The following is a 16362-nucleotide window of genomic DNA, read 5'->3' as shown; positions in this document are numbered from 1 at the left end:
TCTGGAGGGTTTTTATCATAAATGGGTGTTGAATTTTGTCAAAAGCTTTCTCTGCATCTATTGAGATGATCATATAGTTTTTCTCCTTCAATTTGTTAATGTGGTGTATCACGTTGATTGATTTGCATATATTGAAGAATCCTTGGATTCCTGGGATAAACCCCACTTGATCATAGTGTATGATCCTTTTAGTGTGCTGTTTGATTCTGTTTGCTAGTATTTTGTTGAGGATTTTTGCATCTATGTTCATCAGTGATATTGGCCTGTAGTTTTCTTTCTTTGTGACATCTTTGTCTGGTTTTGGTATCAGGGTGATGGTGGGCTCTCGTAGAATGAGTTTGGGAGTGTTCCTCCCTCTGCTATATTTTGAAAGAGTTTGAGAAGGATAGGTGTTAGCTCTTCTCTAAATGTTTGATAGAATTCGCCTGTGAAGCCCTCTGGTCCTGGGCTTTTGTTTGTTGGAAGATTTTCAATCACAGTTTCAATTTCAGTGCTTGTGATTAGTCTGTTCGTATTTTCTATTTCTTCACGGTTCAGTCTCGGAAGGTTGTGCATTTCTAAGAATTTGTCCATCTCTTCCAGGTTGTCCATTTATTGGCATATACTTGCTTGTAGTAATCTCTCATGAACCTTTGTATTTCTGCAGTGTCAGTTGTTACTTCTTTTTCATTTCTAATTCTATTGATTTGAGTCTTCTCCCTTTTTTTTTTTTGATAAGTCTGGCTAATGCTTTATCAATTTTGTTTATCTTCTCAAAGAACCAGCTTTTAGTTTTATTGATCTTTGCTATCATTTCCTTCATTTCTTTTTCATTTATTTCTGATCTGATCTTTATGATTTCTTTCCTTCTGCTAACTTTGAGGTTTTTTTGTTCTTCTTTCTCTAATTGCTTTAGGGTAAGGTTAGGTTGTTTATTTGAGATGTTTCTTGTTTCTTAAGGTAGGATTGTATTGCTATAAACTTGCCTCTTACAACTGCTTTTGCTGCATCCCATAGATTTTGGGTCATCGTGTCTCCATTGTCATTTGTTTCTAGGTATTTTTTGATTTCCCCTTTGATTTCTTCAGTGATCACTTGGTTATTAAGTAGTGTATTGTTTAACCTCCATGTATTTGTATTTTTTACAGATCTTTTCCTGTAATTGATGTCTAGTCTCATAGCGTTGTGGTCGGAAAAGATACTTGATACGATTTCAATTTTCTTAAATTTACCAAGGCTTGATTTGTGACCCAAGATATGATCTATCCTGGAGAATGTTCCATGAGCACTTGAGAAAAATGTGTATTCTGTTGTTTTTGGGTGGAATGTCCTATAAATATCAATTAAGTCCATCTTGTTTAATGTATCATTTAAAGCTTGTGTTTCCTTATTTATTTTCCTTTTGAATGATCTGTCCATTGGTGAAACTGGGGTGTTAAAGTCCCCTACTATGATTGTGTTACTGTCGATTTACCCTTTTATAGCTGTTAGTATTTGCCTTATGTATTGAGGTGCTCCTATGTTGGGTGCATAAATGTTTACAATTGTTATACCTTCCTCTTGGATCAATCCCTTGATCATTATATAGTGTCCTTCTTTGTCTCTTGTAATAGGCTTTATTTTAAAATCTATTTTGTCTGATATGAGAATTGCTACTCCAGCTTTCTTTTGATTTCCATTTGCATGGAATATCTTTTTCCTTCCCCTCACTTTCAGTCTGTACGTGTCCCTAGGTCTGAAGTGGGTCTCTTGTAGACAGCGTATAAACGGGTCTTGTTTTTGTATCCATTCAGCCAGTTTGTGTCTGGGAGCATTTAATCCATTTACATTTAAGGTAATTATTGATATGTATGTTCCTATTCCCATTTTCTTAAATGTTTTGGGTTTGTTATTGTAGGTGTTTTCCTCCTCTTGTGTTTCTTGCCTAGAGAAGTTCCTTTAGCATTTGTTGTAAAGCTAGTTTGGTGGTGTTGAACTCTGTCAGCTTTTGCTTGTCTGTAAAGGTTTTAATTTCTCCATCAAATCTGAATGAGATCCTTGCTGGGTAGAGTAATCTTGGTTGTAGGTTTTTGTCCTTCATCACTTTAAATATGTCCTGCCACTCCCTTCTGGCTTGCAGAGTTTCTGCTCAAAGATCAGCTGTTAACCTTATGGGAATTCCCTTATGTGTTACTTGTTGGTTTTCCCTTGCTGCTTTTAATATTTTTTCTTTGTATTTAATTTTTGATAGTTTGATTAATATGTGTCTTGGCGTGTTTCTCCTTGGGTTTATCCTGTATGGGACTCTCTGTGCTTCCTGGACTTGATTAACTATTTCCTTTCCCATATTAGGGAAGTTTTCAACTATAATCTCTTCAAATATTTTCTCAGTCCCTTTCTTTTTCTCTTCTTCTTCTGGGACCCCTATAATTCGAATGTTGGTGCGTTTAATGTTGTCCCAGAGGTCTCTGAGACTGTCCTCAGTTCTTTTCATTCTTTTTTCTTTCTTCTGCTCTGCAGTAGTTATTTCCACTATTTTATCTTCCAGGTCACTTATCCGTTCTTCTGCCTCAGTTTTTCTGCTATTGATCCCTTCTAGAGAATCTTTAATTTCATTTACTGTGTTGTTCATCACTGTTTGTTTGCTCTTTAGTTCTTCTAGGTCCTTGTTAAACGTGTCTTGTATTTTCTCCATTCTATTTCCAAGATTTTGGATCATCTTTACTCTCATTATTCGGAATTCTTTTTCAGGTAGACTGCCTATTTCCTCTTCATTTGTTAGGTCTGGTGGGTTTTTGCCTTGCTCCTTCATCTGCTGTGTGTTTCTCTGTCTTCTCATTTTGCTTCACTTACTGTGTTTGGGGTCTCCTTTTCGCAGGCTGCAGGTTCGTAGTTCCTGTTGTTTTTGGTGTCTGTCCCCAGTGGCTAAGGTTGGTTCAGTGGGTTGTGTAGGCTTCCTGGTGGAGGGGACTAGTGCCTGTGTTCTGGTGGATGAGGCTGGATCTTGTCTTTCTGGTGGGCAGGTCTGCATCTGGTGGTGTGTTTTGGGGTGTCTGTGACCTTATTATGATTTTAGGCAGTGTCTCTGCTAATGGGTGGGGTTGTTTTCCTGTCTTGCTAGTTGTTTGGCATAGGGTGTCCTGCACTGTAGCTTGCTGGTCGTTGAGTGGAGCTGGGTCTTGGTGTTTAGATGGAGATCTCTGGGAGATTTTCGCCGTTTAATATTACGTGGAGCTGGGAGGTCTCTGGTGGACCAATGTCCTGAACTTGGCTCTCCCACCTCAGTGGCACAGCCCTGATGCCTGGTTGGAGCACCAAGAGCCTGTCCTCCACATGGCTCAGAATAAAAGGGAGAAAAAAAAGAAAGAAGATAAAATAAAATAAAATAAGTTTATTAAAATAAAAAATAATTATTAAGAAAAAAATTTTTAAGTAAAAAAACCAGACAGACAGAACCCTAGGACAAATGGTAAAAGCAAAGCTGTACAGACAAAATCACACACAGAAGCATATGCATACACACTGACAAAAAGAGAAAAAGGGAAAAAATATATATATCGTTGCTCCCAAAGTCCACCTCCTCAGTTTGGGATGATTCATTGTGTATTCAGGTATCCACAGATGCAGGTACATCAAGTTGATTGTGGAGATTTAATCCGCTGCTCCTGAGGCTGCTGGGAGAGATTTCCCTTTCTCTTCTTTGTTCGCACAGCTCCCAGGGTTCAGCTTCGGATCTGGCCCCGCCTCTGCATGTAGGTCGCCTGAGGGCGTCTGTTCTTCGCTCAGACAGGACGGGGTTAAAGGAGCAGCTGCTTCGGGGGCTCTGGCTCTCTCAGGCCGGGGGGAGGGAGGGGTACAGAGGAGGCGGGGCGAGCCTGCGGCGGCAGAGGCTGGCATGACGTTGCACCAGCCTGAGGCGCGCCGTGCGTTTTCCCGGGGAAGTTGTCCCTGGATCACGGGACCCTGGCAGTGGCAGGCTGCACAGGCTCCCGGGAGGGGCGGTGTGGAGAGTGACCTGTGCTCGCACACAGGCTTCTTGGTGGTGGCAGCAGCAGCCTTAATGTCTCATGCCCGTCTCTGGGGTCCACACTGATAACCGCAGCTCGCGCCCGTCTCTGGAGCTCCTTTAAGCAGCGCTCTTAATCCCCTCTCCTCGCGCACCAGGAAACAAAGAGGCAAGAAAAAGTCTCTTGCCTCTTCGGCAGCTGCAGACTTTTTCCCGGACTCCCTCCCGGCTAGCTGTGGCGCACTAACCCCTTCAGGCTGTGTTCACGCAGCCAACCCCAGTCCTCTCCCTGCGATCCGACCGAAGCCCGAGCCTCAGCTCCCAGCCCCGCCCGCCCCGGCGGCTGAGCAGACAAGCCTCTCGGGCTGGTGAGTGCTGGTCGGCACCGGTCCTCTGTGCGGGAATCTCTCCGCTGTGCCCTCCGCACCCCTGTGGCTGCGCTCTCCTCCGTGACTCCGAAGCTTCCCCCTCCGCCAGCCGCAGTCTCTGCCCACGAAGGGCCTTCCTAGTGTGTGGAAACCTTTCCTCCTTCACAGCTCCCTCCCACTGGCACAGGTCCCGTCCCTATTCTTTTGTCTCTGTTTTTTCTTTTTTCTTTTGCCCTGCCCAGGTAGTGGGGAGTTTCTTGCCTTTTGGGAGGTCTGAGGTCTTCTGCCAGTGTTCAGTAGGTGTTCTGTAGGGGTTGTTCCACATGTAGATGTATCTCTGATGTATTTGTGGGGAGGAAGGTGATCTCTGCGTCTTACTCTTCTGCCATCTTGAAGCTCCTCCTGGGCCCTCCTTTTAGTTAGACTTAGTTTACTTGTGATTAGCCCAAACCCCAACCTCTTGCCCCTCTGCTGCCTTTTTGATCCTGTCAGTATTTGAGCAGAGAAGGTTTTTGCTGATATTTCTGAAATCTTTAGATTCAGTTTTTGCAGGGCCCCAAATCTGAGTGCTGTGACAATTTTTGTGGTATCCTTCTACTTTTGAGCCTTTTCTTCACTGTGGCTTCCTTGGCAAAATTCAGGGGGTAGGTGTGAGAATTATTACACTAAGTGATCTGTGTTTGCTTGGGGGCCCTTCTAGATCCCATTCTGTCCCATCAGCCCATAATATTGTTCAAAGCTTGGCTGATTTTCTCCTTGTCCTTGTGACGTTTCTCTATGAAAGGCTCTCTCTTCCATTCATCAGTACCTAGACACGGCACCCAAATATGGAAGCTATCGCGGCTCTCCGCTCACATCTGAAAGGTTCATTTTTCTCTAGAATTCATTTAATCAAGGATGTTCTTCCTTCCATTCAGTATAATTTTTGTTTTGTCTGGATTTTTATTGTTACCAAAGGAGTTGAAGGCCTTTCACCTTCTTCTACATCCTAATTGGAAGCGGAAGTCTCTTAAAAGGTGTTTGATGGGCAACCTAAGAAACAGTTTGTTCTAGAAAGGACACTGGTCTAATGAGACCTTTTACTTGTTAATTCTTAGGGCTGGCTTAGAAGAAAGGTTTTTTTGGAACTCTGTCTCCCACCCCATGAACTTTCTCTCATAGACACACAGTATAGAAAAGATGGATAGGCAGACAGGATGGTTAGTGACAAATCAATGCTCTGGCAGACCTGTAGCTCACAGTAACCTTGTGAGGTAAGCAAAGTCAAACATACTTTCCAAGTGAAGAACTGGGGCACAGAAAGGGCAATTAACTTGCTCCAAGTTCAGATGGGTAGTACATGTGTGAAAATAACCAGACTCTAGCTTTATATGATTCCCAGTCCAGTATTCTGTTTTTACTCTGTGCATTTTATTGTGTAAATAATATATGAATATGTTTATATATTCTTGTGAAAAATCAAAAAAAAAACCATTTAAAGTAGTTGTGCCTTGTAACTCTCATCTCTGATCCCACTCATATTCCAGAAGTAACCTCTTTTGTCAGTTCAGTGTATGTCCTTTCAGACAATTTTGTATGTGTTTACATACTATTAAACTATGTCATACTGCAGGGTTTTTCAAATACAAGACCATACAGGATATGTTCTGTTATTTTCTTTGTTCACTTAGCAATCAGTGCTTGGAGATCTTTCCATGTCAGTACATTTAGTCCTGCTCAGTTTGTCATTCATTTAATAGACTTTTTTTTTTTTTTTTGAGCAGATCCAGTTCTAAGCACTGGGGCACAGCAGAAAACAGACCAGACAACAAAATCCTTCCATCTTGGAGCTTATATTCTCAAATGGGGAGAGATAATTTAAAAATAAGTAAAATTATTAAAACAGGTTAGGGTGATAAGGAAGGCTAGTGGGACAGGGAGATTGCGGTTATAAGTTGAATGCTCAGAGAAGACCTCACTTACTAGAGAGTAACTTGGAGAAAAGATCAAAAAGAGATGAGGGAACATACTGTGTAAACATGTGGGGGAAGAGCATTCCAGGTAGAGGCATCAGCACGTGAAACATCAGAGCGGCTTGTGCAGCTGGAGCAGAGTAGCTGATGGTGGGGGGAGAAGGGTGGATGTTAAGAGATGAGGTTGGAGAAATAACTGGAAACCAGATCTTATAGAACCTTGAACCTTGTAGGGCATTATAAGAGAATTGGCATTTGCTCTGAGATGGGAGCCACTGGAGGGATTTTTTTTTGAGATGTAATTGGCATATAATATTATATTAGTTTCAGGTGTACAGCATAATGATTCAATATATGTATATACTGTGAAATGATCACAGTAATTCTAGTTAACATACATCACCTCACATAGTTGAAAAAATTTTTCTTATGAGAACTTTTAAGATCTCTCTCAGCAATTTGCAAATATACAAATACAGTATTATTAATTATAGTCATCATGCTGTACATTACATCCCCAAGACTTATTTATTTTATAACTGGAAGTTTGTACTCTTGACCTACTTAACCCATTTTGCCCACCTCCCACCCCCTCCCTCTGGCACACCAGTCTTTTCTTTATACCTATGAATTCAGTTTTGTTTTTGTTTTTAGATTCCACATATAAGTGAGATTATACAGTATTTTCCTTTCTCTATCTGGCTTACTTCACTTAGCATGATGCCCTCAAGGTCCATCCATGTTGTTGCAAATGACAAGATTCCTTTCTTTTTTATAGCTGAATAATAGTTCATTGTGAACGTGTGTGTGTGTGTGTGTACACACACACACACACACACACACACACACACACACACACACTGCATTTTCTTTATCCAGTTTATCTATCTATGGACACTTAGGTTTTTCCATGTCTTGGCTATTGTAAATAATGGTGCAATGAACATGGGGGTGTGGATATCTTTTTGAGTTAGTACCTTTGTTTCCTTTGGATAAATGCCCAGAAGTGGAATTGTTGGATCATAGGGTAGTTCTATTTTTAATTTTTTGGGAAACCTCCATACTGTTTTTCCATAATGGCTGTACCAATTTATAATCCTACCAGCAGTACGCAAGAGTTCCCTTTTCTCCACATCCTCATTAACACTTGTTATCTCTTGTCTTTTTAATGATAGCCATTCTAACAGGTGTGAGGTAATATCTCATTGTTTTTGCATTTCCCTGATGACTAATGATGTTGAGCATCTTTTCATGTACCTGTTAGCTATCTGCATGCCTTCTTTCAAAAAATGTTTGTTAGATCCTCTGTGCATTTTTAAATCAGATTTTGAGGTTCTTTTTTTTTGCTATTGAGTTGTATGGGTTCTTTATATATTTGGGATGTTAACCTCTTATCAGATATATGATTTGTATGGAGAGTTTTGAGAGACATGATCTGACTTAGAGTTTAGCAGGATCACTTGGACTGCTGTGTTGAAAATAGATTACAGAAGGGCAAGGGTGGACACAGAAAATGATGGTTACTTGGACCAGGGTGGTCCTTGTGGATTTCATGAGGAATAGGCCAGTTTTGGATATGGTTTAAAATAAAAGCCAACAGGTTTTGTTGATTGAACAAAGGGTGTTAGAGGAATGAAGCATGACTCCAAAGTTTTGGCATGAATAATAGGAAGAATGGATTGGCCATTATTAATAAGATGGAAAAGACTGTGAGAAGAATAGGTTTGATGGGACAGTCAGGAGTTTCATTTTGGACATGTTAAGTTTGAGGTATTAGACATGCAAGCGAGATGCCAAGAAGGCAATGGATATGTAAGTCTGGAGTTTAGGGGAGCACTCTAGGCTGCAGAGAGAAATGTGGGTGTCATCAGAATATAGATGGTTTGGAAAATCATGATACTGGATGATATCACCAAGGGATCTGATGTAGTTTCTGATGAAGAGGAAAAGTCCAAGCGTTGTGCCTAGGGACACTCCAATGTTGAAAGATCAGAGAGGTGACTAGGAACCAGAAAATTAGACTGAAGTAGAAGGAAAATCAGGAAAGTATGGTATCCTGCAAGCCGAATAAAGAAGGTGGTCCAAGGAGGATGGAGTGCTCAACTGTCGAATGCTGTTGATAGGTCAGAGAAGAGAAGGGCTGAGAATTGATCAGTGGTTTTAGCAATGATGCAGACCTACTGAATCAGAATGTCCAGGATTAGACACTGATGCCTGAATCCCATCTCCAGAGATTAATTTAATTGGTCTGAGGTACAGCCTGGACACCAAGGTTTTCAAAGCTCCCCAGGTCATTCTAATACGCAGGCAAGGTTGAGACCCCACTGTCTTAGTTAACTTCCTCTCTTAAATTGTGAAATGGCCTTGTTATCAGAAATGGATGTGGCTGGAGTGATTACACACAGGAGTATTTATCTATAGGCTTGTTCTTGGATACTTTGGGATCTGAAAATTATAAGCAGATCTGAAAACTGATTATTAACCACTAAAGGGATTAGATATTTAGAACCTGTCTCAGAGTGGCTTTTAAGCTGAAAATCCCTTTGCTTTTCACTCTTTGCAAATGTTTGATTTTTTTTGTTTTGTTTATCCTCAAAAGACCTTTTGTTTTGAGTAACAGGGGTACGTTTCAAGTTAATGAAAAAATTCAAGGGAAATCTTGATGTAATTGGTCTAAAGAAAACCAACCAACCAAACCTGAACTCAGATCAATAATTAAGCATTTAAAAGAGTTAAGTACATCTTTTCAGAATCCTGAATATTTCGCACCTCAAAAGTTGGCTCATAACAGGTATAGAAATTTTGTACCTCGTTAAAGTTTCAATCTTTTTCATTTTCTCGCCACAGACTCTAGAAATTATTTGAATGCTTTAGTAAATAGAGTTGAGTTGGTAGCTGTTGGCTTTTAAAAATTAAAGAATATCATGGGTGAGTTGCTTATCAACAGGTCTTGTTCGTAGGCTGGTAAAGTTGGATTCTGTGGCCAAAGAGAGGAAGGATCCAACGTATTAGAACAAGACCAAGGTAGAAAATAGAAAAAGTCTGAGTTGAAATAGAGGCTTAATTATTGCAGGCTTCCAGAAGGATGCCAGGTGTCTGGATTAGCCCTTCTCAGCCCAGGTTGGGTTCTGCAAGAGAATTAAGCCCTAATGCCCTAAGGCCTTCATTGTATCAATTGAATGAGCTCTCTTATTCATCCTTAATGGGGCTAGCTGTGTACCATCCTTGGGAGAATGGAGAAAATAGTCACTCAAATAATCAAATAATTTTCTCTAGGGCTTAATTCTCTAGCAGGACCCCAGTTGAGAAAGGTGTTTTAGGTACTAATCTGTCTTCTTGGATGACGTAGTAGTCTTTTCAGATACAGGTCCTCAGGAAAGAAAGCAAAAAAGAGCCTATTGTAAAATTGCCAAGAAACTAAAAAGAATAATCTCTTTATTCCTTTATTAGAATAGTTATTAGTAAAATAAACACAAGAACACCTTGTACAAATCTCAACAATGATTTTTTGAACAATTTAATGTGTATCCTTCCAGACTTTTGTCTCTGCACATAAACTTATATGTAAATAGAGTTTACTGCAAAGAGTGGGATCATGCTATTCATTTAGTTCAGCAATTTTTTTTCCCATGAACTATTATGGACGTTCTTCTACATAATTACATACGGATTTGCCTCTTTCCAAGGGTTGCATGATATTCCGTAGTTTGGTTGTTACAAAATATATTTTACCACTCTTCTGTTAATGGACATTTGGATCGTCTCTAGTTTTTCACTGTTATGAACAATGCCATGATAAACATTTGTTCAAAAATTCTTGAGAGTGTGTGTGTGTGTGTGTGTGTGTGTATAATTATTTCTATATTATAGATTCCAGAAGTAGAATTGTTGAGTCAGGATGAGTACCTTTTCCTTTTTTATTATATAAATTTCAAATACATTCAAAAGTAAGGAATAATATAACAAACCCCCGTTTATCCCGTATCCACTTCAGTAATTATCATCACAAGCCAGTTTTGTTTCCCGCTCACTCGCACCCACTCCCTCTACTGCAACACTGGGTTAATTATGAAACAAAGACATGCCATTTCAACTCTAGATATTTCAGTGTGTGTCCCTAAAGGTTAATGACTTTTGTAAAACATAATCATGATTATGTTATCATACTAAAAATTGACAGTAATTCCTTAATATCAGTTTTCAAATTTTCCAGATTGTGTGTGTGTGTGTCTACCTGTCTGTGTCTTTTTTTTTTTTTTTTTTTTTTTTACAGTGGGTTGGTTTGACATGATCCAGGCAAAGTCTACACATTGCGTTTGGTTGATATGACTCTTAAGTCTTATCAACTTTTCTCCTTCTCTTATTTTTTCTTTTCCTTATTATTTATTTGTTAAAGAAGCCATTTGTCCTGTAGAATTTCCAAATTTCTGGATTTTGCTGATCATATCCCTGTGGTGTAATTTAGTAAATCCCTCCCTCCACCAATACCCGTAAGTTGGTAGTTAAATCTGGATGCTTATTTCAGGTTCTGGTTTGATTTTTTTAATTTAATTTTTATTTTATATTGGAGTATAGTTGATTTACAATATTGTGTTTCAGGTGTACAGCAAAGTGATTCAGTTATACATATACATATATATCCATTCTTTTTCAGATTCTTTTCCCATATAGGTTATTACAGAATATTGAGCAGAGTTCCCTGTGCTATACAGTAGTAGGTCCTTGTTGGTTATCTATCTTATATATAGTAGTGTGTGTTTGTTAATCCCAAACGCTTATTTATCCCTCCCTGCCCCATGTTTCCCCTTTGGTAACCATAAGGTTGATTTCAAGATCTGTAAGTCTGTTTCTGTTTTGTAAATAAGTTCATTTGTATCATTTTTTAAAATTAGATTCCATATATGAGCGATCATATATTTGTCTTTCTCTGTCTTGACTTATTTCACTTAGTATGATAATCTCTAGGTCCATCCATGTTGCTGCAAATGTCATTATTTCTTTCTTTTTTATGGCTGAGTAATATTCCATCATATATATGTACCACATCTTCTTTATCCGTTCCTCTGTCAATGGACATTTAGGTTGCTTCCACATCTTGGCTATTGTAAATAGTGCTGCAATGAACATTGGGGTGCATGTATCTTTTTGAATTACGGTTTTCTCCAGATACATGCCCAGGAGTGGGATTGCAGGATCATAGGATAACTCTGTTTTTAGCTTTTTAAGGAACCTCCATACTGTTCTCTATAGTGGCTGTACCAATTTACATTCCCACCAACAGTGCAAGAGGGTTCCTTTTTCTCCACACCCTCTCCAGCATTTATTGTTTGTAGACTTCTTGATGATGGCCATTCTGACTGGTGTGAGGTGATACCTCATTGTAGTTTTGATTTGCATTTCTCTAATAATTAGCGATGTTGAGCATCTTTTTATGTGCTTTTTGGCCATCCATATGTCTTTTTTGGAGAAATATCTATTTAGATTGGTTTGATTTTTTTTTAAAGAGTACTTAATAGTTGATTGTGTACTTTATCTGTTTTTTCTCTTTTTGTGATGTTAGTGGCCCTTGCGATCATTGCCTAGATCCGTTATTTCATTAGGGGTTGTAAAATGGTGATATTTGAATTTTATAATTAATTCCTGAGTTATTAGCACAAATACTTTATAAAGAGAAATGTTCACTCATCAATGACTTGGTTACCCTGGTGTACAGTTTGTATGGAAAAAGGAAGCTACATGCTTAATTTTGCCTTGATCAGTTTTCAAGAACAATGAATTCGTTTGTTAGCATCCTCCAAGAGTGACCAGTGAGGTTTTATAAGATCATTATGAACTCATAATTTTAGTGATAGTTGATGTGTTTCAATACTTTATAGTTATTGTTCTTCTTAACGCTCAAGTTGTCCCCTCTTTGGCCAAAAACTGATTCCGGTTGGCTCCTGAGTCTTTGATATGAGTTTAGTAGCTTCTTTGCTTCTTTGTGTGTTAAGATGTTCCAGGATCATCTTAGACATATCTGGAATCAACGATTCTTTCAAGGAGTCCTGGTTTCTTTAGTGAGAGATAATGTTTACAGACCCCAGTCAGGGCTTGGAGGTTCTCATTGCTACTCAGCTGGTCATTACTTTGGGCCTTTTTGGTAGACAGTGCTGGGGAAACCACCTCATGAATTCATACTGATGTTTCAATTCAAATTGAGGACTATAGGATTTTTATTTCTGTGATTTTGTATTTGTATCTCTTATGCTGAAAAATCTGGTTCCTCATGATATTAAATTAACATCATTGTTTGTTGTATTCTATGCTGTAAATATATAACATTTTCAAAATACCAGTATTAGTATTATCACTAACAGTATGATTACTGGAAACTATTTAAGATTTCTTTGCATTTATATTTTTTTCCTTAGGTTATATCCTCTTAGGAAAATACAGTCGAATTGCTGTGTTTTTAAGCCATGTGATAAATTAGTTTCTCTCTTTTGTGGGTAAAGCCATCAACCGGATGCACAGGTTCATCTGTTTTGTTTTGCCCCAGCCGCAAATTCAGATGGTATGTTCATTGGCAAAGTGTCTTTAGGCAACATTTACAAAATTATTTCATTTTCTTTTATAATTATGTAAAAATCTTATGTATCAATAGTTTCAAAGTCAAATTCCAAGAAGTGTAACCTCTATCTGTCCCTGCCCCCTTCACTGTGTTTTTTCCCTCCACCTATCAGTAGCCATTTTTGTTACCTTTTATTTTATCTTCCATTTTGAAAAAATGAAAGCAGATGCATATATTTATTCACATCCCCCCCTTTTCTTAATAAAAAGGTAGCATTCTGTGCACAGTGTTCAACATCTTGCTTTCTTGTCTTAACAGGATATTCTGGAGATCTCTTCACAGCAGTATTACATAGACATTGTTTCATTTCTTTTTATAATGTTTAATATTTTATATTACAATATGAATATCATTAGCCATAGTTGATTGAATCAGTCCTCACTTCTGATGGACCTGTGCTTCCAAACCTTCAACGGAACACTGTTAATATTTCACAGCCGCAAACTCAAGTTATTTTGTGGCAAAAAATTATTTTAACAACTTATTATTTAACAACAGGAATCCATTTCCTGTGCATAAAATGAAAATTTTACCATATAATGGAATAATAAAGAAGACTGTGATTTATGAATATATAAATAATTTTTTATTCCGATGGGTATAACAGGAATTACTAGAGTCCTTCCCCGTTTGAAGATGGCAAGGCATTTCAGGTCAAGAAATGCCAGAGTACATTTCTAAATTCATCTTGTCTTTCTGAATTTGGGGACCTGCCACTTTTCCAAAAGAACCTTGTGTCAAACTGTCTCATCCTCATGCTTCAGGCTTAGCTTCTGAAATCCTTACTCTCCCATCCAACGACAGGAGGCTGCCATATTATTTTTTTTCTGTCTTTCCAAATACATTGATCTGCATATGCTTTCATGTACAGTCTAGGTGTAATTTAAAGAGGAAGGATCAGGTAGGACAGAGTATGATTGAATGAGACTTACTGGTGTGGATCTTAAGCAGTTCTTTCATTTGAATATGAAAAATGAAATATAATTTAGATTTTTTTCCTGCTAAAGCACAAGCCTTTCACAGAATGAATGCATCTATACTCCCGTGTCTTGATTCAGACATTTGTCATCTTATCACATGAATCTTTCAGAAGAAACAGAACAGGCGATCGTGAGAAGGCTCTGCAGGTCATGCTCCAGGTTCTGCAGAGCTGTGACCACCCGGCCCCCGACATGTTCTGCCTCTGCGGGAGGATATACAAGGACATCTTCTTGGATTCGGACTGCAAAGATGATGCCAGCCGAGACAATGCCATTGAGTGGTAAACCCTCAGCCCTAGTCAGTAGCACGTGCATCTTTACAAAGGATAGAATTGCACAGGCTAAGGATCCAGGTCTTTTCCCTACATATGTGTGTCTGCCTGTTTGCTGGCAGTGAAAAAAATGCCATAAATGTGGTCTGGGAATTTCCAGATTCCTTTTTCCAAAAGGAAACCGTTAGAAATAGGCTTTTCTACTGGTGACATTCTTTCCACAAGTTCACTCATTTATAGGGGCGAGGAGGCTCAGCACACTCCTTCCCAGCTGCTCCTTCCAGAACCTTGTTCCACCATCGTCGTAGCATTATCTTCTCAATGAGCCGTTCATTACTTATTCATTCATTTATTCAACAAATGTTTATTGAGGGTTTACTGCATGCCAGTAACTTTCTAGATGGTGGGATAAAGACACAGCAGATACGAATCCATGCCCTCATGGACCTTGCATTGCTGGTAAGGAAAGTCAGACAAACAAATACAGTAAAATATATAGGATGTCAGCTGATGGTGAGGGGGAAAAGCTAATCAGGGACGAGGGAAAGGAGGACTGGAGTTGTCTACAGTTTTATATAGGATGGTCAGTGAAGGTGAATAAAGATGTAAAGGTGATGAGGGAATGAGCCTTGCAGATAACTGTGTTCCAGAAGGAGGGGATAACAAGGGCAAAGACCCTGAGGAGGAAGCATGCTGAGCATGCTCAAGGATGATGAGGCAGGAGCAAGGGGGAGAGTGGCAGGAAATGGGAGAGAAGACCCTTTTACTCTGAGTGAGATGATACAGTGCTGGAATATTCTGAGCAGAGGAGTGACAAGATCTGACATGCATTTTAACCAGAGTACTCTCACTGTTATGAATACATTTTAGGGGGTGTGTCAGCTATCATTTGCTGCATAACAAGCATCTCCAGGGAATTCCCTGGTGGTCCAGTGGTTAGGACTCTGCACTCTCACTACCGAAGCCCTGGGTTCAATCCCTGGTCGGGGAACTAAGATTCTGCAAGCCACGCGGCTTGGCCAAAAAAACAAAAAAAACCCCAAGCATCTCCAAAACTTAGTGGCTTAAAACAGTGATTTATGACTTCTCATGATTCTATGGATTGCCCAGGCAGTTCCTCTGCTCATTTCACTCCTTAAGTGCTGAGCTCACTCCTAAAGTTGTAGTCATCTGGAGAATCAGCAGGGCTGGAAGGTCCAAAATGGCCTCATACACACTTGACAGCTGGTGCTGGCTGTTGGTGGTGAGCCTCCATTCTCTAACGGGTAGTTCTAATCCTGGTAGACCAGCTCTCTTAACGTGGTGGGCAGCATTCTCAGAGAGTGGATGTGGAAGCCAGAAAGCCTCTTAAGGCTCAGGAACTCACATAAGGTCAGTTCTGCCACATGTTCTTGCTCAGAGCAAATCACATGGTCAGCCCAGATTCAAAGGGGTGGAGAAATAGACTCCAACCTGTGGGTGGGAGACATGGCAAAGGCGTGTGCATAGTGGGATGGGAGGGCTTTGTGGTTATTAAATAATCTATCACATGGGTGAGGGCAGAAGCAGGGAACAGTTAGGAGAATACTGCAGAAATTCAGAGAAGAGCTGATGGGGACTTGAACCAGGGTAGTAGTGATGAAAATGATGAGGTGTCAGAATCTGGATATATTTTAAAGGTAGAGCCAATAGCCTACACCATCCATTTCCATCACAAGAGTTCTTGGTATTGCTGCTGCAGTCTCATTTAATTCTAACTGCTTCCTCTCCCCCTCTCCTGCCTCCTCTTTGTTTTCCTTCCATACACGTTGGACTTTGTCCTCTTCCCTCTTCTCTCCATCTACACTTTTCCCTGGTGATCCCAGTCACTCCCACACCTTGGAACCTTTAGTTGATCTCCAGCCCACCCTCTGTCCTAAGCTTTGGCCCCACATCACCCCTCTCTTTGCCCACCTGTTCTACCTCAAGATGGTGCTGGTATTTAAGACTCAACATGTCTAAGGCTGAAGTCGTTTCCTCCTCTCCACAAGGGATGGCTTCCATTGTCTTGCTTTCTTACAACCATTCTTTTGCCTTCTAGGCATACACTTTTGGTTAATGTTTGATAACTTTCACTCACTTATCTCCCCATACAGTCAGGTCCCAATTCCAGTCCTTCTGTGAGTCTTCCCTCACTCCCTACCCATCCTTTCCCATCACCACCACCCCTAATTGGCGCCACTTTTTTTTTGCTCTCT

The 16362-nt window shown here is 39.8% G+C and overlaps 1 protein-coding gene and 1 long non-coding RNA gene across 5 annotated transcripts in view; one reads left to right on the top strand and one right to left on the bottom strand.

Moving 5' to 3' along the window:
- The window catches only part of LOC309620021, a 601726-nt gene that overhangs the window by 225712 nt on the left and 359652 nt on the right, over positions 1-16362 (bottom strand). The window lies entirely within an intron of this gene.
- Positions 1-16362, top strand: part of MAP3K15 (mitogen-activated protein kinase kinase kinase 15) — a 148157-nt gene that overhangs the window by 76170 nt on the left and 55625 nt on the right. For all 4 annotated transcript variants that reach the window (XM_082375481.1, XM_082375483.1, XM_082375480.1 and 1 more), the window contains one exon: positions 13985-14155. In XM_082375481.1, the coding sequence (XP_082231607.1) occupies positions 13985-14155 (171 nt within the window). The remainder of the gene's footprint in view (positions 1-13984; positions 14156-16362) is intronic.

Source organism: Balaenoptera borealis (assembly GCF_965194805.1).
Source record: "Balaenoptera borealis genome assembly, chromosome: X".
Classification (NCBI taxonomy): Eukaryota; Metazoa; Chordata; class Mammalia; order Artiodactyla; family Balaenopteridae; genus Balaenoptera; species Balaenoptera borealis.
Note: the sequence above shows the minus strand (reverse complement) of the source record. Positions and strands in the feature narration are given on the sequence as shown.